The sequence below is a fragment of the Artemia sp. Qi Xiang Cuo genome, chromosome 11, assembly GCF_049724085.1.
Source record: "Artemia sp. Qi Xiang Cuo chromosome 11, ASM4972408v1, whole genome shotgun sequence".
NCBI classification, from domain to species: domain Eukaryota; kingdom Metazoa; phylum Arthropoda; class Branchiopoda; order Anostraca; family Artemiidae; genus Artemia; species Artemia sp. Qi Xiang Cuo.
In genome coordinates, this window is record NC_142804.1 from 4,010,540 (window position 1) to 4,034,315 (window position 23,776).

At 37.3% G+C, this 23,776-nt stretch overlaps 1 protein-coding gene across 1 annotated transcript in view; it reads left to right on the forward strand.

The window, feature by feature from the left end:
• The window catches only part of LOC148946545 (vesicular inhibitory amino acid transporter-like), an 89,974-nt gene that overhangs the window by 44,368 nt on the left and 21,830 nt on the right, over positions 1–23,776 (forward strand). Inside the window, exons 4-5 of the mRNA XM_089097434.1 lie at positions 5,904–6,085; positions 19,021–19,299. Coding sequence (XP_088953560.1) covers positions 5,904–6,085; positions 19,021–19,299 — 461 coding nt within the window. The remainder of the gene's footprint in view (positions 1–5,903; positions 6,086–19,020; positions 19,300–23,776) is intronic.

Below are 23,776 nucleotides of genomic sequence, written 5' to 3' on the forward strand. Positions count from 1 at the left end.
CTGCTAAAATTAAACTGACAGGTCTTCAACTTGGGCATTTCCCAAATGAAGCTCAGTGACATCAGTCATTGCCTTTGACCTCCATTCCGCATCTGTTTTCTGGAGGCACCACTATTCTCTTAGAACAAGAAATCTCGCAAATAGTGACCTTAGAGAGTTTTGCTTCAAATTTCTTGCATTCTTTGGTTCAACCAAAGCCAAAATGTCATACATTTTGTCTTCAAACTTGAAACGGTCTTTGATCTGCTTGATTATGACGATATAGTGTTTTGGTTAAGACTGGTAACAGAGATCAATATTACAACTTGGCTCTCGAGCATCTGCGAATTCTTGCATTGAATCGGTTGCATCTATTCCCCTATATGTTTGGTCTAAAGGCAGGTATTCACTTGAAAGGTAAGGATTCAGTTCGGTAAACAAACCAACACTGCGAATATGGTCCAGTTTCTTGAAGTTAGACGCAGCATCATTCACAAGTTTGCTGGCACTTGCCTTTAGGGAGTGAAGAAGTGGAAGCTCAGATATTAAAAACTGTGTTGAATTCGTTAGAGAGGCTGAGAGAGTAGTCCATGAATTCAAGGTAGGGCTTAGTCAACTTGCTTTGTAATGTTGACAAGATAAGGTCATTGATTGCAGTTGGGTCGTCAAACGTGGTTTCTATGAAATACTGAGTAAGAGCAACCCGACGATCAATAGACCTCTTTATGCAGGCCTGAAATGCTGGGACAACCAGTGGGTCTGTCCTGGTGCAAGAATTATGAGAGCTATGCATTGAAAGAATTCCTGAAATTCAGCATACTTATCTCATCTGGAAGCGCTTCTGGAAAAGTGGGCATAGATATTTCGCGCCAAGTCTTTTAGTGTCTTGGGAAGTGACAAGCATGCATAGGATAAACATAAGTGAATAAGATGGCATGAGCATTTCACATTCATGATATGTGGCACTATGGCTTTCATTAGTGTTGAAGCAGATCTATTGGCTCCAAACTGACGATAGTAGTGTCTGCACAAAATCCAAAAATATTTTGCCAGGGAATCATTTTTTTTCAATGACTTGTTTGATGCCCAGTTAGTCAGACCCTCAACCGACCCATCACTACACTTAACCATGTCCAATACTTCGATATGAAGGTTTAGATCTTTCTCACTAAAAAACACTACAATGATAGCTAGTTGTTTATCATTAGTACAATCAGTGGTCTCATCAATTATCCCGGAGAAAAAAGCAGTTTTGAGCAACTCGACTAACTGGTTGTGTAGTACCATAGAAAAATTATGTCGCAGAATATTTGTAGCTTTCTGTTTATCCAGAGTGACCCCTTCTAGAGCCTGGTCTTTTGGAAATAACTTTCTTAGGAGAGGGATCAAGCTGTCTGCAAGACGTAATGGCAGATTATGTTCTGCCGAAAATATACATTTGCGCTGTTTAATTTCTTTGGAATTATTGCCTACAGTCAGAAGTTTTTCAATGCTGCCACGGCCAACCTTTGCCTTTGCCTTTGCCTCTGGTTTAATTCTGATTTCTCTTAATATTCTTACTTCAAATAGAACCTACAGTAGGGTACACAAGTATTTTTCTTTGACACTCTTTTATCTACCCAATTTTTAAACATTGGTAACTGAGCCAACTTGTGAACAAATTTTTGGTCGAATTTTTTCTTGAGGGAATTCTTAAAATCATTAATTTACCCCAGATTTCCCTGAAAATCCTTACTTTACCCCAGATTTCCCTGAAAATCCTTACTTTACCCCATATTTCCCTTTATCCCTAGATTCAAATCAAGTGTCCCTAAAAGAAGGGATTTCTCCCTAAAATAGGGCAATCTCCCTAGAAGTGGAATCCCTGCAAATGAGGTACAACATGCCAGCCTTTATAATGGTCCCCGAGCTGGCTTGGTGCGTTTATGCGCTGACTCGTGAGTCAGGACTGAGATAGTTTTCGTATTGTGCAATCAGGTTTTAGCAACTTGGATTTGGACTGTTTTTATACCAAGTCAATACTTAGTACACCAAGTTTGGACTTGGCTTGGATTTGCACCAAATCAAGGTTTATCTTGTTAGCTAACTCTTCCGACAGCTATCGAAACTCCACATCTAGGACTTAGTTTGTTTCGTGCACAACCAGGACTGGCTTCGTCTTTTAACCATCTTAGACGTAATACCCTGGACGTCTTATTCTTTTTTAGGGAGTAATAATTTAGCTCATTTTTGGACTTAATCGAGACTTTTCTTGTTTTTGCACTGAGTCAAACTTTTTGCACTGAATCAATCCGTAGTTTGGACGTGATTCATTTTGTATATCGAACCAGGACATAGACTTGTCTTTATATCATGTCACGACTTTGGTATTTTTGAATTCAGATATTCTACAGCTTTGATATTCTCGCTTTCGCACTGGTTCAGAGATTTACTTTAGTTTTGTACCGCAATCCCAAAATTTCACAGCTTGGAATAAGCTGGTTTTTGCCATATGTTAGGACTTAGCTCGTTTATGCATAAAATTTGTATTTTGTTGGTGTCTGTGTCATGATGCTTGCAATTTGTTGCTGGAGTCATAGAGATTTAAACTTTTTGTACCACAATGGTTTTAATAGAGTACAACACACCCCTATGTTCTACTATATGTGAAGATTGTGCCAATTGTACAATTTGAGACCCTTGTGCCGTTGGGTCTGCGTAAGTTACATCCTAATTTGTGGTATATTACATGGAACTTTTTAATATTCTGAGTAAAATTTCTGTCCCATAATTTCGCTTCAGTGAATGGAGAATTGGTCGAAAAGGGCACAATTGGGAAACTTATTTTGAGCTAGGGTAATATTCTGGATGGCAAGAGGGAAATGATAAAACAGAAATAGATAACATAAAGAAAGAAAAACGAGCAAAAATGGGGTTTTTACAGGCCAAATGAAAATACTGAAAAAACACAACAAAGCGAATATTTCGCGAGGACAAACGCCTCTCTTCTTCAGCGCGAAACGAACTGCCGTCGATGGCAGTTCATAATTATTTGGATTTTGTGCAAATCGCGGATATGGGCGAATTACTCGCTTTCATGGTTGTTAGGTATTTGGTTTTAATTCTTTTAATTTTTTGGCTTTTATTGAATTTTATTCATCTTTTAAGTTTTTTGTCTTTTGGGTCTTTTCACAGTGATTTTGCGCGTTTGTTTTTTGTTGTTTTTTTCTTCTTCACTTTCCTTGGATACAATATTTCGTTCCGCGCTAAAGAGGGGAGGCGTTTGTCCTCTAGAAGTGTTCGCTTTTTTGTGTATTATCTGTACTTTAATTAGGCCTTTAAAACACCCTTTTTTGCTCGTTTTTCTTTCTTTATGTGATGTCAGGCCAATGTGGTTAAAGAAATTATCTTATTAATATATAAGTAAAAGAAAAAAGAAAAAAAATAGAGAACATCAGGAAGTAGCCTATATGGAAAATTTTAAGGATATTCAATCAATCAATCAATTTCTTAATTGTAAAAGAAAACAATTACAAAACGTAAGGTTTTTACACGCCCAGGCAGCTTTGCTTATAGAGGGCCAACAATAAAAATAAAACACTATTATAAAGCACATAAAAAAAGCACATACATATACAAGCACATGCAAAAAAAAAACAAAAAAAAACAAAAACACTGGAACAAGACAAGGATATTTATGAAATAGGGGATTTAGAAGGAAACTTAACGTATAACTAAAAAAAACAAAAAAACAAATTTAAATGAAGAAAAGACATTAAGAATTAGGATAGAATCGAAAAATATTTTAAAATCTTAAAAATATATTAAATGAAGAGAAGAGAGACGTATAAATTAGGATAGAATTAAAAAAAACGAAAAAAGGGAAAAAAATTATTAACTGGAAAGACCCGACGATAAACTGCCTTTGCAGAAAGAGATAGAGGTACATCAGCAGGGACGGAGTTCCAAAGTCGAACTGATTGAAAAAAAGGAGACCTCTGAGCTGCTGTAGATGTTCGTTTGGGTAAAATAAATCTGGGAGAAGAACTACGTAAAAAAGAAGAGTACCTACCTGACCGTAAGAAAAACTGCTGCAGAGACGGTGGAAGTGTACCTAGAAAAGCAGAATGCGCTAAATAAAGGTAACTTTTACCCACAATGCGATCCAGCGGAGCTATTCCAGTATCATTATAAAGATCAGAGGAAGGGTAAAACCGCGGTAGAAGAAAAGTAGCCTTCACTGCCCTATTTTGGGCTCTTTGAAGTGAGCAGAGAAGAGATTTATTAGTACTACCCCAGACAGAACAGCAAAAAGAAAGGTAAGGAAAAATAAAAAGATAATAAAGAGAAAGCATAACATCTGGGGGAAGAGATGAGTTAACCCTGTCTAACATTGAAGATTGGCGGAGGACAAGGGAACGGGTATGAGTTATATGGGGTTTAAAAGAAAAAAAAATCAGTCAAGACACACACCAAGAAATTTCACTATAGTAGCTTGCGGTATAATATCATTCCCATAAGTGAGGATGGTTGGCTCCCTTACGTCTCTCATACGATAAGGGGTCCTGAAGTGTACAATGGCACTTTTTTGGCTGTTGAGTCATACCATTTGACCAGCACCAATCTTTTACTTTTTCAAGAAGACCTTGAGCCAGGGAAGTGGCAGATGGCAGGTCCATTGCAGCAATGAAAAAGTTACTGTCGTCAGCAAAAAGAATAGGGTGTATAAGGGGATGAAGACCATCAACAAGATCATTAATACAAATTGAAACAAAAGTGGTCCAAGCACAGAGCCCTGTGGGACACCTTTCAAAATAGGCAAGGAAGAGGAAGAAGTACCATTAACCGGAACATAATGAGATCATGCTGAGAGGTAAGACCTAAGCCATTCAAGTGGGACTCCATGCACTCCAAATAAAGATAATTTGGACAAAAGAACGGAGTAAACGACCATATCAAATGCCTTTGAAAAGTCAAGAAACAGACCCAAAAAACACAAGCCCTTTTCAAGGTTAACACGCACAAACTCTGTTGCATCTGAAAATGCATGCAAGGTTGAAAAACTGGGACGAAAGCGATACTGATGGTTAGTTATAAGAGAATTTCTTGCAGTCTTATTAGTACTGAATACAAATAAAAAAAATATACATTACACGACTTTTTCGACAGCGTAAGAGATGACTAGAAGAAGAAAAATGAGTCTATAGTTTTAAATTAGTAATGAATCACCTTTTTTATGCAAAGGCACGACGTTAGTAACTTTAAATAAATGAGGAAAAATTCCAGAAGAAAGAGAGAGGTTAGGTATATATGAGATGGGATTAAAAGAAAACTGACCAATTTTTTTTAAGAACATTGTAGCTCAAACCAAAACCATCAGCTGAACGGCTACTTGGAAGCTGAGAAACGATGTTAGAAATTTCGGTATATCACTGCATGGGGAAAGGAAAAATGATTTTTCTGCTAAGGGAAAACTACTTACTCTGCTATAGGGTGGGAAAGGAACTGAAGGAAGTGTGGTGAAATACGAATTGAAGGCGCTTGCTGAAGAATTTTTGTCCACAAAAGATCCATCAGCTTTCCTGTAATGACATGGGGGGGGGGCTGTTTGAGTTTCTTGCGGGAAAGAGCTTCATTAACTACAGTCCGAACCTTTCGCAAATTCCCCTTACACTCATCAATGCGACGCGAAAAATAGAGCTTTTTGGCTGCACGTACTGAAGAAGTAAGCACATTTTCATAAAGTTTATACTTCAAAAGATCACCATGTGTCTACTTTTACATGCAGCCTTGAACACAGACGCCTTCATATGTGTAACATTGATCAGACCTCTAGACATCCGTATTGATTTTAAAGAGTCAACATTTGAATGCCTGGTCAAGCTATTGTATTATTGTTTTATTTTGCAATCCGTTTTTTTTTATGTGAGTGATCTTTATTTCAGGTATAATTGATCAACGTTCGTACATGATGATATTGGGTATTATTCTCATTCCTTGCGCTTTTCTGAAGAATCTTCGTCACGTTTCTACTCTCAGTTTTTGGTGCACAATGGCTCACGTAGTCATAAATGTCGTAATTATGGGGTACTGCCTTGGATTCATTGGGCAATGGGGCTGGAAAAAAGTAAGTAGTCATTTTATGAGGGTAAAAACAGTGCGACAAAATCCGTGCATTTTTCACATAATTCGCACTTTTTTGGAATCCGACCCGACTCTCCAAGAGGAAGCCCCTCAGCTGAATTAAATGATACTTGTTAAGAATCCAGTAAACACACGATAAGTAAAGTTTCGTTAATGCTAATGAAATAAAACAATTTAGGATGAAAATATAATAGTTCAGACACAAATTTGGGCTATATATTTGCACATTAGGGTGGGGGGGGGGTAGTAAAACATAGCATATGTTAAATACGTAGCCTAACCGAACCTAGGTACCTTCACCCCTCCCCTAACCCCCCCCCCCTCCATAAAAAAAAGTTTAAATCTTTATCACGGAGTGAGCGTAACCTCACTTTGCATTGAAAATCCGTTACAAACAGTTCGTGGTAGCAAACTGTAAGTAAGAAGCGATTTGGCTCAATAGCAACCGAAACTCTAAAAAATGGAATTATGATAGTAGTGGGACCATAAGCCCTCCTACAACACCCATAGGAAATCAACATGGGATTTCTACAATATGACCCGTTTCTACTACATGCCCTGTTACGTCACGACATCCCTGGTAAGATTCCCGGGATTCCTGGTGACGCAATATTGTTTCAGTATTTGCATATAATTAGTCGGAGTATGGTCGGGATAATACACAAGAAGCAATAATACGGAATTAACATGGGAAACTGAGCCCCTAGTCCCTCTTACCTGTGTAATGTGGTCCCTGGTTCCAGGTGTTCTATTAAAGGGGACACAGTTGGCAAGAATCCCACGATACAGCGTCGCCTTTTAAATGGTCATATAGGGGCATTAGCATGGGATTTTAAACGCACAGATAGGAAAATAACATAGGATTTTAATCGTTTCCCTATCCATTATCCCACAGGATTTTAAATATGCCCTGTTACGTCACGACTTACCTTGGTAAGATTCAGAGCGCATGCCCTGTGACATCCCTGGCAAGATTCCCGGGATTCCAGGTGTTCCAATTTTGTTTCAGTATTTGCATATGATTAATTGGAGTGTGGTCACTATAATACACAACTAGCAATAATAAAGAATTAACATGGGAAGTGGAGCTCCTAACCCCTCGCACCTGGCCAATGCGGTCCCTGTAAATACCGGTCGGGTAGCAAGATTCCTGCAACATGTCCCTAATTCCAGGTGTTCTATTAAAGGAATTACAGCTAGCGAGATTTCCACGACACATCCCCCTGGACACCAAGACGTCACACGATACATCACGTTTTATATGGTCATGTGTAATATGGATGATGCAAGTTTATGTAACCTTGTGACAGGACCTGTGGCGAGTCTCCGCTTGTAAATAACTTAAAGACAGCACACACCTTACGCGATGACGGTTCACATATCTTATGTAAGGACGGCGAACATCTTACGTAATGACAGCTCGTATCTTACGTAATGACGGCGCACACAGCACTGTCACAGAATACTTTTTGGGATTTTGTTTTTCGTCGAAGCCTTCAAAGCGTTTTTTCTTTAGTCCTTTATCCATGCTAGGACTAGAAAGATCAATTCCCTTCCAATGGAACAGCGCCTCAGGCAGCAGGACCAACAAGCTATTCCGAAAATTCTGTATCGAGAACTGCATTCTAAAAATAACATATTGCAGGCAAGGAGATTTTAGATTTCGCTTACGCTAGAATGTCATGTTTCGTATACCTGTGACAATTAGCATGAAGACAGAAAATGTCTATTTTCAGACATTATTTTTCTTGATATATTTTTATCGATGAAAGACAGAAGGGGTGCTTAAATTGTGTAAACACCTAGTTATAAGAGACGCATCCTAAACATCATATCTAAAGAATTAAGCATATTGTAAATAAAATTTCTATTAATTAAAACATATTTACAACAATATTAAAAAATGAGAAATCAGTTAAAAAACACAACAAACAAAAAGTAAAACGTGAAAAACATGACAAATGGAAAAAAACATGTATGCATAGAAGAAAGATATGGCTCCTAGCAGGTAATTTCCAGGGAGAGTGGGCTTGTTGTTATGTCTTTCTTAGAAAAATGGCCCACCGCTTTGCAAAACTGAGACCTAACTAGTCAAAAGAGAGGGATTAGCTTTTTTTTTGCTAAATGGAGTCGGACTTGGACTTGGTATATTGAAAGTGCCACAAATTAGAGTTGAAATGGGTTATAAATTACAAATCTAATTAAAGGAACCTTTTTTTCTCAATATTTCCGAGAGCCATTAACGAAAATAGAGAGTTTTTGAGCCGAAACTATGAATATTTCACACCATCGTGACAATAAGCGCATCTGAATAATATTTTTCCATCATCCCCAAAGACATTGTCGGACATTTATTGATAAAAATTATGCTTTCAGTCCATTGATTCGAGTTTTTTGCGAGCCTAAGCTTTCATAATAACCTACCAAAGACACCCTGCCACCGATACATTACACGCCTGCCCTCCTACCATCCGCATGGTTGCTCTGTAGTACCTTGCTCTGTGGCTCATTGCGACACATTTCATCATCATTTTAAGCCTTTTTTAGCATTTGAACACTTTCAATGGATATATTTCCTGTTGCTATTATTTTCAAATGATTCCAAGCCCTGTGCTACCAAATTACTATTCTGCGGTATCCTCTGACCCCTCATTATTATTCCTAAGACATTTTACAGAAATTTTTTTGTTAAAAAATATGCTTTCTATCCATTGATTCGATTTTTTCGCAAGCCGGGACTTTTTTAATAACCTACAAAAGACACCCCGCCTACACGAAATTACACGCCTCCCCCCACCTACCATCTACTTGGCATTCAACAGCGGAACTTGACATTCCACTACGAGAACGTGATACTCCAAGCAATTCCCGCCTAAGTACTACACTCTTGCTACTCTGCGGCACGTTGCGACACCCGTCATCGGCATTTTAAGCGTCTTCTAGTGTTTGAACACCCTCAGTGACTATATTTTCTATTGCTATTATTTTCCGACGATTCCCAGCCCTTTGCCAAACTATTACTGCTCTGCGGCACCCTCTGACATCTCATCATTATTCCTAAGATATCTTTCAGACATTTCTTGTTAAAAATTATGCTTTCAGTCCATTGTTTTATGTTTTTTTGCAAGCCTAGCCTTTCATAATAACCTCCAAAAGACACCCCGCCACCACGATATTACATGCCTGTCATGCATTTCATTACCAGAACGTGACAATCTAAGCAATCCCCGGCACTCTGCCACATTATTAGAACTCTGAAGCATCCCTCTGACAGCACATCATTATTCCTAAGACATTTTTCAGGAATTTCTTGTTAAAAATTATACATTCAACCCGTTGATTCAAGTTTTTCACGAGGCAAGCTCATCATGATAAACCTCACAACATCCCAACACCACCATGGCAATATACGCTAGCCACCTATATGACAGACCCCCTCATCACCCCTAGGATATTTTCAACGTTTTCACTCCAAAAAAATCCACCTTGATCGGGTGAAAACATCCTGCGCAAGAGATACAGGGACTAATCTTCAATGCAAAAACCTTTTACCGCTGAGCTCGACATCCCACCTTAAAAAGGTTTTACAGCAGACCCTTCGCTGAGTATGGATGCTCGCTGTGAGCTAATGCCCAGAAACTTTGTTGATACGGCTTTATAGTATCCAAAATAGGTCTAATAGGGCAGTTTCAATCGTTCTCCATGACTCTTCAGTGTCTTAGTGAACGTTCTGATGCCACATCGATGGCTGTTTTCTAAAACAGTATCTATTCTAGAATTTTCCTGTAGAGTACCCCCCATTGTCCTATCAACCAGACTGACACAAAGGCATACAGCTCGGTCCATTTATCTTGAGTTTGCCACGCCGAGAACAGAACATTTGAAGAACAGGTTCATTTGACGTTGTACTTCGATTTGGAATCGATCTTCCTGTGGTAATTGTCTATAAAAGTTTCTGTGTGACCTTCAAAGGACGGTTTAACAGTCATCCAGAACCTCGATAAAAAACTAGTGGCAAATTAGGTATTTAATTATGAATTTAGGAATAATAAAAATGAAGTACAATATAAAACACAGAAAGAAATAAAAATCACCATGAATTTAGAAATTAAAAATAAAAGTTGTCGACTAAAATTGAAGTATTAAAAAGTGTACTAAATGCATGCACTTTGTGAAAGAAAGTTCCCATATGGACAACTTTACAGTCGGTTGAGTGGTATAAGGACTGGATAAAACACTTTTAGAGGAACGCGATTATTACATGTGAGCCGCTTCTAGATCAATCTTCTCAACTTATAAGTGATTTTGATAGTATTGTTAGCTTTCAGAAAAGGAAATTTTTATTTCTTATTAAAGAAATATTCATTTAAATGTGTGACAAATAGCCCAAATTTCTCACTGAGAATATGAACCTTAGAAACAAAATCTGTTGTTTTGTTAAGAGGTTAAAAGTATTATTCGGCTTCATTTTTTAAACATTCAAGCTGGGTGGCTTCTGTATATTTATGTTCCAGTAATTCTTCTCAATCCTTTTAAAATTTAGTTTCACCTAACTAGACGTACCAAAGAGAATAGGAAACCTACATAAGTTTGAACTGGTGCTAATGCTAAAAAGGATAAAAAAAGGTGCGGAACTAGACTCTAAACTCCAAACCAACTTTGCCGATCTCCGACTCATGGCCCTTCAACCAGGAATTCGAACGGAGTGGTTAGGCTAGCCATCGTGTGCTTTTCCACCTACTTCCTGTTTAACGTCGCCAAGTTTCTCCTGGTATAAAACAGTTCGTGGTAACGAACTGTATAGCAAGAGTGACTCGTCTCAATATTAACTGAAACTCTAAAAACGCAATTTAGATATAAAAGGATACTCAATATAATCTAATTTTTAGGCTGATTTTAAATATGTAAATTTAAAATCAGCCCAACCATTCAGCTATCCCAACCATTAGACCATGTAGGATATTGCAAAATATCTAATTAATGAAGTTTATGTTAAAGAACAAATTATGGACCTAGTTAGCCGCCTTATTCTTTGAGGATCGTCTCTTACTATTCCAAAGAAGAAACAACTGAAGGCTTGTTCCTGTTTGTTAACATGTAAAGGCAACTTAACTATACTTAGTAGTTAAGAAAGAATTCTAGTCCATAGTAAAGTAAATCATCATATGCATTATTTTAGGCTCGAACTCCCGACCCTACGATTATAAAACCTAAGCTCCACCGACTTATCGCCCAGGCTTTCAGATTATGAAAGATTATTCATTTTGAGACAATATTAGAAAATAGTACGCTTGCGTGGGTGAAATTCTATAGCATTTTTTACCGTAAATTATAATATTAAGGGGGTTTAAGGATACATAGCTTAGTCAGTAGAGTGTTAACAAAAAATCGGACTGGTGAATTAAAATTAGAGTAAATCCTGAAAATTTTAAAATTTTCAGGGACCTCTAAAGCTATTATGTAAACTAAAAACTATCTATCGTGCCTGAGCAAAAATTTTAATTTTTTGATAAGAACTAGATAATAGGCAGTGCAATAGCGCTGCCTAAGTAAAGAGCGATTGTTGGAACCCTTGGTCCCAGTTTTTTCAGATAAATGTCCCTCCCAGATTCATTTCTTTTGGCCCCTTAATTATTTTCCTTCTGTAAGTAATAAAGATTAATTTTCCTATTATTTTTTGACGCCATTTTGGGTCCTCTTAACTGCGTATTTGCTTAATAGACCACGAGGGAAAAATTGCGCAGTTAGGGAGGGCGGCCAGTAGATTAGTAAGTCCAAGGATTGGCTGGAAAGATTCATTACCACCCTCGTACCCCCCGCCGCTGCATGTGGCTAGTGGGCCGGGAGGAAGTGTTCATTTTTTAGTCAGTTCATTTTATACCGCGTGATTGTTAATCGAGTAAAATTTTTCTATGTACTCTTTTTAACTTTTCAGCTTAGGTTGAATCTAAAGGAGTTAGTTAGAAATCTTATCGGTAAACTGTGTCTTTAATTATGGCCATAGACCATCCGATCACGTTAGTATACAGAACCGTTGAAGCAACCGCGGAAATCCCACTAATTTTGGGCCAAAGAGGGATCGTCCCCCTCCAGTATGTGACATAGCAACTCTTTGCGCCATTTTTGCCTTTAAAAGTGGTGACCCCGCACAATAAACCTCCAATAAGTGGTGGCAGCGGTACTCACCCATCCAATAAGTGGTGCCAGCGGTACTTACACTCCAATAAGTGGTGGCAACGAGTTAAGGTCCTATCAGTAAATCTGATAATAAAAGAAGTCCACGCTTTTGAAGAGACTGGGTAATTTGGCCTACAAAGTAGCCTATTGTGGTGACATATAAAAAGACAAAATCACGCATTTAATATAAAATTATGAAAGTCTATAATGGGCTGTGGGCCTTGTTAGACAAAAATAAAAAAGAATAACGTGAAATTAATGAGTTGAGTCTACAGTGGGAGAATCTCCGTATTTAAAAATATTACAGGGTTTAAGGACAGATAAGAAAACGTTGAAAGTTAGGTTATTAATTGAGTGAAGTGGCGGACTTAGATATAATCTTCAGTTACGAAGGTTATAAGAGCATTGAGGACGGCAAATTAGGAGAATTTGTCAATTTGTGCGCATATTGGACAAGGAAGGTGGAAGGCACCTGTCCTACTGAGTAATCTGCCCAGGAGGAGATTATATTTGGAATACGAGTATCCAGGGAGGATGCTTGATTTGTTTTGCAGGGTAGTTCCCCTTTTTGAGTTTAGTCCAGCTAACTCACTAGTGGAATATTCGCGCGGTTTTTCAGTTTATTTTGTCGTCCAACCCCTGTTAATTCGTTTTTCGGAGATATAATTCACTCGCGTAAAACTGCTTTTTGAGAAAGAAGTCGTTATTCCCTAAAGAAGTGTAGACATTCCGGTTATTTGAAAAATTGTTGAATCTCATTACACGGAGCTGATAATTCACAATAGTAATTACGTACCATAATTTTTGAGTGACAATTTTTGAACTTACCAAGATTGACTAATTGAATAAGAGATAAAATAATCAGAGAGAAGTAGACGCGGTAAAATGAGGGGGTACGAAATAAACAAGGAAGAAATAATATGTGAAAAAACAAGACGAACTCATCCCTCAGAGGCTGTGCTAAATGAAGGGGAGTTGCCGGATAGAGATAGGACAGATATAGAACAAATGAATTCAGAAAAGGAATTGAAAAGAAATAATGACAAAAGAAATTTTGAAATTATGTCGGACAGAGATGAGATTAAAAGGGCGAGTGAAGCCCATAGAATAAAAAGAGAGAGAGATAGAAAAGAAAGGGAGGAAGAGATGAGACAACGTATATCAAATTTCATAGAGAAAGAGAGGATAGCCAGAGAGGTAGCCGAAAGTAAGCACCTAGAGTATATGGAAAAATTACAGGATGAGATAGATAAAATTGAAAAAGATGGGCAAGCCAAAGAAATACTTCATCAGGCCCGTATGGAAAAAATTGAAAAAGATAGACGAGAAAGAGAGAAAGATAGACAAGAAAGAGAGATAGACAAGAAAGCGAGAAAGAGAGGGTAGATAGAGAACGAAAGGAAGAGGCTGATAGAACAGCCAGAGAACGAAAGGAATAGGCTGATAGAATAGCCAGAGACCGAAAGGTAGAGGCCGATAGAATAGCCAGAGAACGAAAAAAGGAAAATGATAAAATAGCTAGAAAGAAAGAAGAAACACATCACCAAGAGTTTAAAAGAACCATGATAGATCTAATTCCAGAAAAAGAGATTTTATCACAACTAACTTCTAGGCTGTCAGATAACCATAATAATTTGTCTAAGAATCAATGGCGAGAAAACAGAATTACCAAACAGTAAACAATTTTACGAGAAAATATCAACTTCGTTGACCATCGGGGGAGGTGGACTGGTTCATAACACAAATGGGGAGGCTGTGCCGCCCTGTCGGAAAAAAGAAATGTTTGATAATCAAAATGATGATATTCTGGTAAAAATTGATTTCTCAGAGCCTTTTTCTAAAAATTGCCATAATAAAGAAAAGAAAGTAACCTACAAAAGATCGAATTGGGCTATAGCACATAATCAAGCAAATATTGACGAGTCTGTGAAACCACATAAAATAGAAGGAAAATTAAACAGGAAATTGACCAAAATGGTAATTGATTCAGGGAGTGAGGAAACTTGTGTGCCAAAGGACTTAATTAAAAAGACAGAAATAAACCATAAAAATAAAATTACAACAGTATGTGATAATGGAGATTATTACACATGCCCATCTCCTTGGGTAAGAATAGAAATTGCAAAGAAGGATGGTGTAGTCCAGACAAAAATAATAATAGTAGGTTTAGTGCCTACGACATCAGTAGCTGTTTTACCAAGAGAAGCCTTTGGAGATATCGTTGCAGAAAATAGAAAACTTGAGAACACTTTTAATGAATATGAGACGCTAACAAGTACAGGTCAGAATGAAACGCTGATTGTACCAGAGAATAATGAGACGAAATTTATTGTACGCGCTTTTCCTCGGAAAGTTCGAGAAATTTTAATAGAATATGAAAAACCAAATGTCGGAATTCAGTTCCCATTTGATAACTAACTATTTGTTTCGGCGGTAAGAATAAAGAAGACTAAAAGAGAGAAAAGAGATATTAAATGGAGCTACAATGAAGCAATGCAGTCAAAGATAGTGGACACTGGAGTCCAAATCAGATATAACGATGATTTATTATTTTGCACGAATGACAGAATTGAGAAAAGTAGAGACGAAAAGAGGAATGCAAAGAAGAGACAAAATTTGGAGATTCAGCCTGCAATGGCGAAAAACAAAAAAAGGTTGGATGGGCTGTGCCTTGAAAACATGGATAATAAGGGGGAAAAAGAGGTCAAAGACCCATGGGGAATAAAAGAAGATGGTTACAAAAGAGAAATGAATGACCTACAACGGGTTGGGGGAAAGTTGGGAAATATTGAATGTCGATTCGGATTGAAAAAAATTGGGAGGGAATCTGAAATTGGTCTGATCAACTCAAAAGAGGGTTTGTTCCTTTATGAGGGGGAGGAATCTCTTGGGGAAGATACCCTGCGGGAAGTCACCAAAGACAGCCATTTTCCTAAATGCACAACTGGCAGATAAGTTGTGATCCTTTTACCGAGATTTTGCCTCTTTGATCTAGAGCCCTTGGGGGATACTCTCTCTCAGTCACTTCATACTTCACCCAAACCTTTGTCCAGTAACCCTATTCATAGCTGCTATCCTTCATGGGAGTCGACAAGTATTTCTGGCAAATTGTATTCAGTGGGAGATGTATCCAAATTTCATTTTCAATTAGTATCAACGTATAATCTTCAGTTAATTATCCCAGGGGAGGGAAACCAGAAAAAAGCGATTCATTGTTCACTCAGATTTTTACTTCATTTCCCTGTACACTTATTCTTGTCACTGGACTGGGGATGGTCGGCCTCAGGCTTGTTTAAATTATGCATAGGTTCTATTAACATTATGCTTGAGGTGTGAGGTTGTGTCCTCGGATGTACAATAGGAAAGTCGTGAAGACACTATTTCACAATGTCTTTCAGCATCACATGTGCAAGAACTTGATTCTCTGCTCCTCTCAAATGTAAATTCGGGAGAGCAAGAAAATTTTTGTTTTTGATTGTGCTGTGCACAATCAATTTCTACGAGTCCCGAGGACGACATCCTGCAATTAGTTCCAACGGAGGAGGAAGAGAAACTGCTGAAAAATGAGGAAAACTTCATAGTACCCCATACTGCTCGGCAAGGCAGAAACCCTCGCACTGCAGGAGCTCTAAGGAAGAAATAAACCTGGAAGACCTGGAAGACCAGAGGAAGATGAAAAGGAAATTTAGTGTTTATTTTAATTTGATATTATGTTTGAATTTCCAGCCAATCCAACGGGGATGTGGGCCATTTACCTTAGGGGGGAGGTGTTGGAACCCTTGGTCCCAGTTTTTTCAGATAAATGTCCCTCCCAGGTTCATTTCTTTTGGCCCCTTAATTGTTTTCCTTCCGTAAGTAATAAATATTAATTTTCCTATTATTTTTTGACGCCATTTTGGGTCCTCTTAACTGCGTACGTGCTTAATAGACCACGAGGGAAAAATTGCTCAGTTAGGGAGGTCGGCCAGTAGATTAGTAAGTCCAAGGATTGGCTGGAAAGATTCATTACCACCCTCGTACCCCCCGCCGCAACATGCGGCTAGCGGGCCGGGAGGAAGTATTCATTTTTTAGTTAGTTAAGTTTATACCGCGTGATTGTTAATCCAGTAAGATTTGTCTAAGTACTCTTTTAACTTTTCAGCCTAGGTTGGATCTAAAAGGGTTGACTTGATGTTTGATTGGTCAACTTTGTCTTTAAATGTGGCCATCACCTATCCGGCCACGTTTGTATATAGAACCGTTGGAGTAACCTCACGAATACCTATAATTTGGTGCCGAAGAGGGATTTTTCCCCTCCCGTATGTGTCATGGCAACTCTTTGCTCCATTTTCGCCTTGAAAAGTTGTGACCCCGCACAATAATCCTTCAATAGCGATGTTGGCACATTGTATTATTTTTTTTCCGGTTTTGGCCAGGGCACTTCGTATCGAAGGAGTTGTCGTAGAAACTTCGCTGGACTTTTTTCTAACCAAAGTTTCACATTTGAGCCAGATAAATGTATTTTCCATAATTTTCTTACAAAAAACTAGAGTTTACAGTCAAAAACCTTTATTAGTTCAGATTCTACGGAAATAGTTTATTTTTTTATCCAAAGATGGACTTTTTCTAACCAAAGTTTCACATTTGAGCCAGAAAATGTATTTTCTTTAATTTGTTACAAAAACTAGAGCTTACGGTCAAAAAAGCTTATTAATAAGGCTATTATTTCTTTGAAATATGCACTTACACTATAATATACATGTTTTTGATTTTATATTAATGAAAAATTTAAACATAGCTTCAATTAACTATTTTTCACAATCAAATTATAAGGTTACATTTTATTGAACCAGAGAAATGTATGGTCATATGATTTTATTGTAAAAGCCACTATATTTTATGTATATCCATTTTGTTTTGCCTATAAAAAGGTTCTGGAAATTATGTCTTTGAGGATAACAGATCCCCCCAGCCCTCAGGGCAAGGGTTGTAAGTTATGCCCTGGGGACGTATAAGGTTCTTATAGAAATTGTGGTCATATAAACTTCGGAGGGGGCTCATTGGATTTGTAATCATACACTCTAGTGCTATTTTTAAGAGTCAAAGTGATCAGAGGGCAGCTACCCGCCTCCCCCTATACACACGTTATTTTGTCCCAAAATGTATATAATAAAAGTTTTGAGATACTCATTCTGTTCAAAACAATCTAAATATTATATAACAAGGCTTTTGGGATTGAAACAAACTCCAGAGATTAAGGCCAAGAGTTATAAGTTATGTCTAGGGGGTATTAAAGGTTTTTATGGAATAGATCCTTGTTTAATTTTAGAAGAGGCTCAGTCTTTCTCCCTGAAGGACTATGTCAATATAAAACGAACATAAATTAATAAAAAAAAAACTTTTTGCACAAAATAAATTAAAAAAAAAAAAAATAAAGAACTCCACTAAACCAAAAATGAACACAAATAGAATCAAATAATCTACTAAGTATACAACTATCGCAAATCAGTGTTAATAAATGAATGAAACCCAAAACAGACAGAAATTAAAATAAGTCAAACTCTAAACGAGAAGAAATTAATCTGAGTAGGGCTATAAACCCTATGCTTTCTAAAAGCCAGAATATAATTTGCATTTTACCGAAAAAAATTCTTTTAAATGTTTTCACTTTTATAACTTTAAGAGATAAAAAATAAATTACGATTTTAAGGAATAAATACCAGCATATGTATATTAAACTGACAGTGCACATTTTTTTAAGTAAATTTATTTGAATTTTTTTCAGTAAAGTACAAATTATATTCTGACTTTTAGAAAGCATAGGGTTTAGAACCCTACTCAGATTAATTTCTGCTCGTATTTGAGTTTGACCTATTTTAATTTCTGTTTGTTTTGTGTTTCATTTATTCATTGATACTGATTTGTGGTAGTTGTATGTTTGGTAGATTATTTGATTCTATTTTTGTTCATTTTGGGTTTGATAGAGTTCTTTAGTTTTTGTTTGAAAAACTTATTTTGCGCAAAAAGTTTTTTGTTAAATATACCTATTATAGACCGAACTATAACTCATTGTAATTTAAGGCATATACAAGAAGATAAATGCCGCCACAGTCGTAAGTTAGGACCATAAATAGCATAAAAAGTAAATTTTACATTAAATCCACTTAGAGGTGGGTCGACTCTGGATAAGCTTACTGAGTCATACCCCTGACCCCCGTTCCAATCGAAAGAACCAGTAACACCAAGACTTGAACCGGCGTTCTTACGTACATAGGATTTCAATCTTAGCGTTGTAACAACTTGGCTAGGTGGCCTTTGGTGATGTAGTTCTTTTTTAGCCTATCCTAAACTGCTGCATACGTGGCTTTTAGGGTAATTTTAAAATGCAAGGAAGGGTAAAAAAAATCGTCCTCAACTGGGCTACCAGCTCAAAGGCAACTACCGTATTAGCCTGACAAGAATTTCCCAATTTAATTTAGGCCTACCTTGTGTAGACTCAAATTTGCATTCAAATAATTCTTAAAAACAGGAAAAGCTGATTAATTATCACTTACAGAAAAACTTCAGCTTTAATTCTATAATGTTCTAGATCAATGGTACAATTCTCTATGAAATTTTCCACTTTTTTATGTTCTCACCAGTTGCTGAACTGTCAGTGGCACAAATAGGGTATAGTTCCTGCTTTTTCATGCTAAATAGTTGAAGATAAAACTTTTAAAAGTTTGCCCGAAACAAATCTATAGAATTTTCTTTTGTACATAGGTATCACTGAAGCTGGACATCTACACCTTCCCCATTGCCTTGGGTGTCATTGTATTCAGCTACACATCTCAAATTTTCTTGCCAACGTTAGAAGGGAACATGAAAGAGCCAAACCGGTTTCACTGTATGCTGAAGTATAGCCATATAGCTGCTGCAATTTTCAAATCTCTTTTTGGATATGTTGGATTTCTCACCTGGCAAGAAGACACAGAAGAGGTTATTACTAATAATCTACCAACAAATTTTAAAGCGCTGGTGAACTTTGTTTTAGTAGCTAAGGTAACTATTCGTTGATATTGCTATATTTCTTAGGGGAGTCAGACACAACATTATGCTTTGGGTGACAGTATGAACTTTGAAAAATCCAGCAAAAATAGCCACCCTTGCTTAGTTTTCTTTTCTGAAATATTAGCCTTTTTAAAATAGCCATTTAATTTTCACAGGCTATTAAAATTCCCGCTTCGGGAGGAAATTGCTTATTGTTTTAGCTCAGCAAAATTTGTGACACGTGTTGGGGAGAGGGGAGGAAAGAAGAGCTGGGATTGTAAATCGGGCTAAAAAAATACAAAAAAAATCTTTTTTGGCTCTGATTGGTAATTTAAATAGTAAAAACAATCCACAAGAAAGTCAAACATATAATAAAATTTCGATATAAAATTCTACGGAAAGTTGGAGGGTGCTTAGTGTAAATTTTAAATATCTCAAAAACGGATGATTCTACTGGGCTGAAGTTCTTAAGTATTGTTAGGGGAGAGAAAGGGATAAATATCCAATAAATATTTCCACAAAGTGCATGCCACGAGGTGTATGACCCCTTTAACACCAGTTTAGGTTAATTGATTTTCTGGAAACACCAACTAAGAAAATGATTCTGATATTTAAAATGACCAAAAATGAAAATTAGTATATCCAGGTTAAATGATTATTTACGTATTCAGCTGACTTCTTTTGGGTATTAATTTAAAAGAATTCAATAAAAGAAGTTTTTAGAAGAAAAGTAAAGACTTACATTAAATGAAAAACAAGTGAAACTAAGTCAAATAACAATTCAACCGTAAAACGAATATAAACCACTATTAGTAAATAAATGAAACCAAAAACGAAAAGAAATCACAATACACACTCAAGTCGAACTTAATACGAACACAAATTACCACAAACAAGAGTAGGGTTAACGCCCCTATACCTTCTAAACACCAGAACATCATTTACGCCTTGCTGAAAATAATTTGTTATTTCAAACTCTGAGTTCTTATTTATCATAGATAGATAGATGGGAAAATTAATAGATATTTATCATAGGCAGCGCAATAGCGCTGTCTAAGTAAAGAGCGATATGGGCATAATGTGTTATTTATTTTCTTTTTTTTTTAGACCAGGACACTTCTTATAAAATTAGTTGCCGTAGAAACTTCAAAAAGGGCTCATTGGATTTGAAATTGAAAGTTCTTTTGCCCTTTTTAATAGTCAAAATTGATTAAAGGGCAACAAGCCCCTTCCCCTAACGCCCATCATTTCTCCAAACACATTGAATCAAAATTTTGAGATAGCCATTTTGTTCAGCATAGTTAAAAGGTCCAGTAATTATGTCTTTGAGGATTACAAATCCCCTCCAGCCCTTAGGACAAGGGTTGTAAGTTTTTCTCCGGGGGTATATACGGTTTTTACGGAAATGGTTGTCGTATAAACTTCGGAGGGGCTCATTGGATAATAAATCAGAAGTTCTAGTGGTTTTTGTGACAGGCAAAGTGATCGGAGGGCAACTCATCCCCTCTCTGACGTCATCCCCCCCCAAATAGCCATTTTGTTCAAAATAGTCTCAAGATTATATAACAAGACCTTCGGGTGAAACAAAACCTCAGAACCTGGAGGCAAGAGCTATAAGTTATGCCCCGGGGTTTTTACCCTGGGAACATATAAGGTTTTTAAAGAAGGGTGTTGCATAAACTTTAGAGGAGGCTCTTTTAAGCGGATTAATTTAAAAAAAAATTTCCACAAAATAAGTTTTTCAAAGAAAAGTAAAGAACTCCATTAAACAAAAAATAACCAAAAATAAAATCAAATAATCTACCAAGCGTGAAACTACCGCAAATCAGTATCGATAAGTAAATGAAACCCAAGACGAACAGAAATTATAATAATTAACCGAGTCAAACTCAAAACGAGCAGAAATTAACATAAGTTGGGAGCAAAACCCCTATGCCTTCCCAAGGCCAGAACCAAATTTACACTTTACTGAAAAAATATATGTGTTTTTACTTTTATAAATTTAATAAATCCAATAATATTAACATTTTGATTACTAAATATCAGTATATGCATATTAAACTGACAATACACATTCATTTGTATTTTTACAGTTAAGTGCAAATTTTGTTCTCGCCTTGGGAAGGCATAGGGATTTTGCGCCCAACTTATGTTAATTTCTGTTCGTTTTGAGTTTGACTTGGAGTTTTTTCAAGTTTCTACGACAAAGATTTCAATAAAACACCTTATATGCCCCCAGGGCATAACTTATAACCCTTGCCCTGAAGACTTTGGGAGGAGTGTCCTACCCAAAGGTATAATTTCCTGAACTTTGAACTGCGTGGAACAAAATGGCTATGTCAAAATCTTTATTGGATTTGTTTGAGGAAATGGTGGGCGTGGAAGGGGTGTTAGTTGCTTTCCAATCACTTTTGATTATTTAAAAGGGCACTAGCCATTTCAATTTCCAGACGAATGAGCCCTTTTTGAAGTTTCTACGACAACGCGTAATATAAAAACCTTATATGCGCCCTGGGCATAATTTACAGCCCTTCCCCTTAGGGCTGGGGGGGGGGGGGGGGGGGGTTCAACCTCAAGACCTAATTTCCAGAACTTAAAACTACTTTGAATAAAATGGCTATCTCAAAGTTTTTATTGGATGTGTTTGGGGAAAAGGTTGGCGTGAGAGGAGGGTTAGTTGCCCTCTAATCATTTTTGACTATTAAAAAGGGCACTAGTCCTTTGAATTCCCAATTGAATTAGTCTTTTTTAAATTTTCTACAATCCCACCTTCTATAAAAAAAAACCTTATGTGTCCCCAGGTCATAACTTACAACCCTTGCTCTAAGGTCTCTGGGGGACTGTCCTCAAGAACATAATTTATATCTGGAAATAAACTATGCTGAACAAAATGGCTATCTCAAAATTTTGATTGGTCGTGTTTCGGGAAATGGTGGGCGTGGAAGCGGTGTTAGTCGCCTTCCAGTCACTTTCGACTATTGAAAAGAACACAAGCCACTCAAATTTCTAATTGAATGAGCACTTTTCGAAGTTTCTACGACAATCTCTGTGATACGAAGTGCCCTACTTTATAGGAAAAAATTAATAAATAACACATTCTGCCAACATCGTTCTTATACGCCCCCAGGGCATAACTTAAAACCCTTGCCCTGAGGGTTGTGGGGAGTGTCCTCCTCTTAACTTTGTCCATGTTTTTTGTCTCTTTCTCGAGTGTCCCAGTTCTTTACTTAGGCAGCGCGATCGTGCTGCCTATGATTTATACAACAACTTTCTATATAGACCTTATATGCCCCCATGGCATAACTTACAACCCTTGCACTGAGGGCTCTGAGGGGGTTATCATCCTAAAAGACCTAATTTCTAGAACGTTCAACTACGTTTAACAAAATGGATATCTCAAAATTTTGATTGGATGTGTTTTGGAAAATGGTGGGCGTGAGAGGGGCGTTAGTCACAATCCAAACACTTTCAACAATTAAAAAAGGTGCAAGCTTTTTCAATTTCCAGTTGAATGAGCTCTTTTGAAGTTTCTATGACAACGCTCTCAATAAAAACTTTATATTCCCCCAGGCCTAACTCACAACTCTTGCACTGAGGGCTCTGTGGGGATTATCATCCTAAAAGACCTAATTTCCAGAACTGGGCGTGAGAGGGGCGTTAGTCGCTATCCAATCACTTTCAACTATTAAAAAAGGCACTTGCCCTTTCAATTTCCAATTGAATGAGCCCTTTTGAAGTTTTTACGACAACGCTTTCAGTAAGATCTTTACATGCCCCCAGGGCATAACTTACAACCCTTGCCCGGAGGTCTGTGGGGGGAGGGGTTGTCATCCTTAAAGGCCTAATTTCCAAAACTTTCAACTACGTTGAATAAAATGGCAATCTAAAAAATTTTGATTGGATGTCTTTGGGGAAAAGGTGGGCGTGAGAGGAGGGTTAGTTGCACTAAAATCACTTTCGACTATTAAAAAGGGTGCTAGCCCTTTGAATTTCAAATCGAATGATCCCTTTTTCAAGTTTCTACGACAAAGCTTTCAATAAAAAACCTTATATGCCCCCAGGGCATAACTTATAATCCTTACCCTGAGGGTTGTGGGGGAGTGTCCTCATCAAAAACATATTTTCTAGCTGGAAATCAACTACGCTGAAAATAATGGCTATCTCAAATTTTTTATTGGATGTGTTTGGGGGAATGCTGGGGTGGGGGGGGGGGCTAGTTGCCCTCCAATCACTTTCTACTAATAAAAAGGGCACTGGCCCTTTGAATTCCAATCGAATGAGCTTTTTTTGAAGATTCTACGACAAGGCCGTCTTTAAAAACTTTATATGCCCCCAGGGCATAACTTAAAACCCTTTCCCTGGGGGCTGTGGGGAAGTGTCCTCCTCAAAAACATATTTTCTATTTGGAAATCAACTACGCTGAACAAAATGGCTATCTCAAAATTTTGATTGGATGTGTTTGGGGGAATGATGGGCGTAGGGGGGGGGC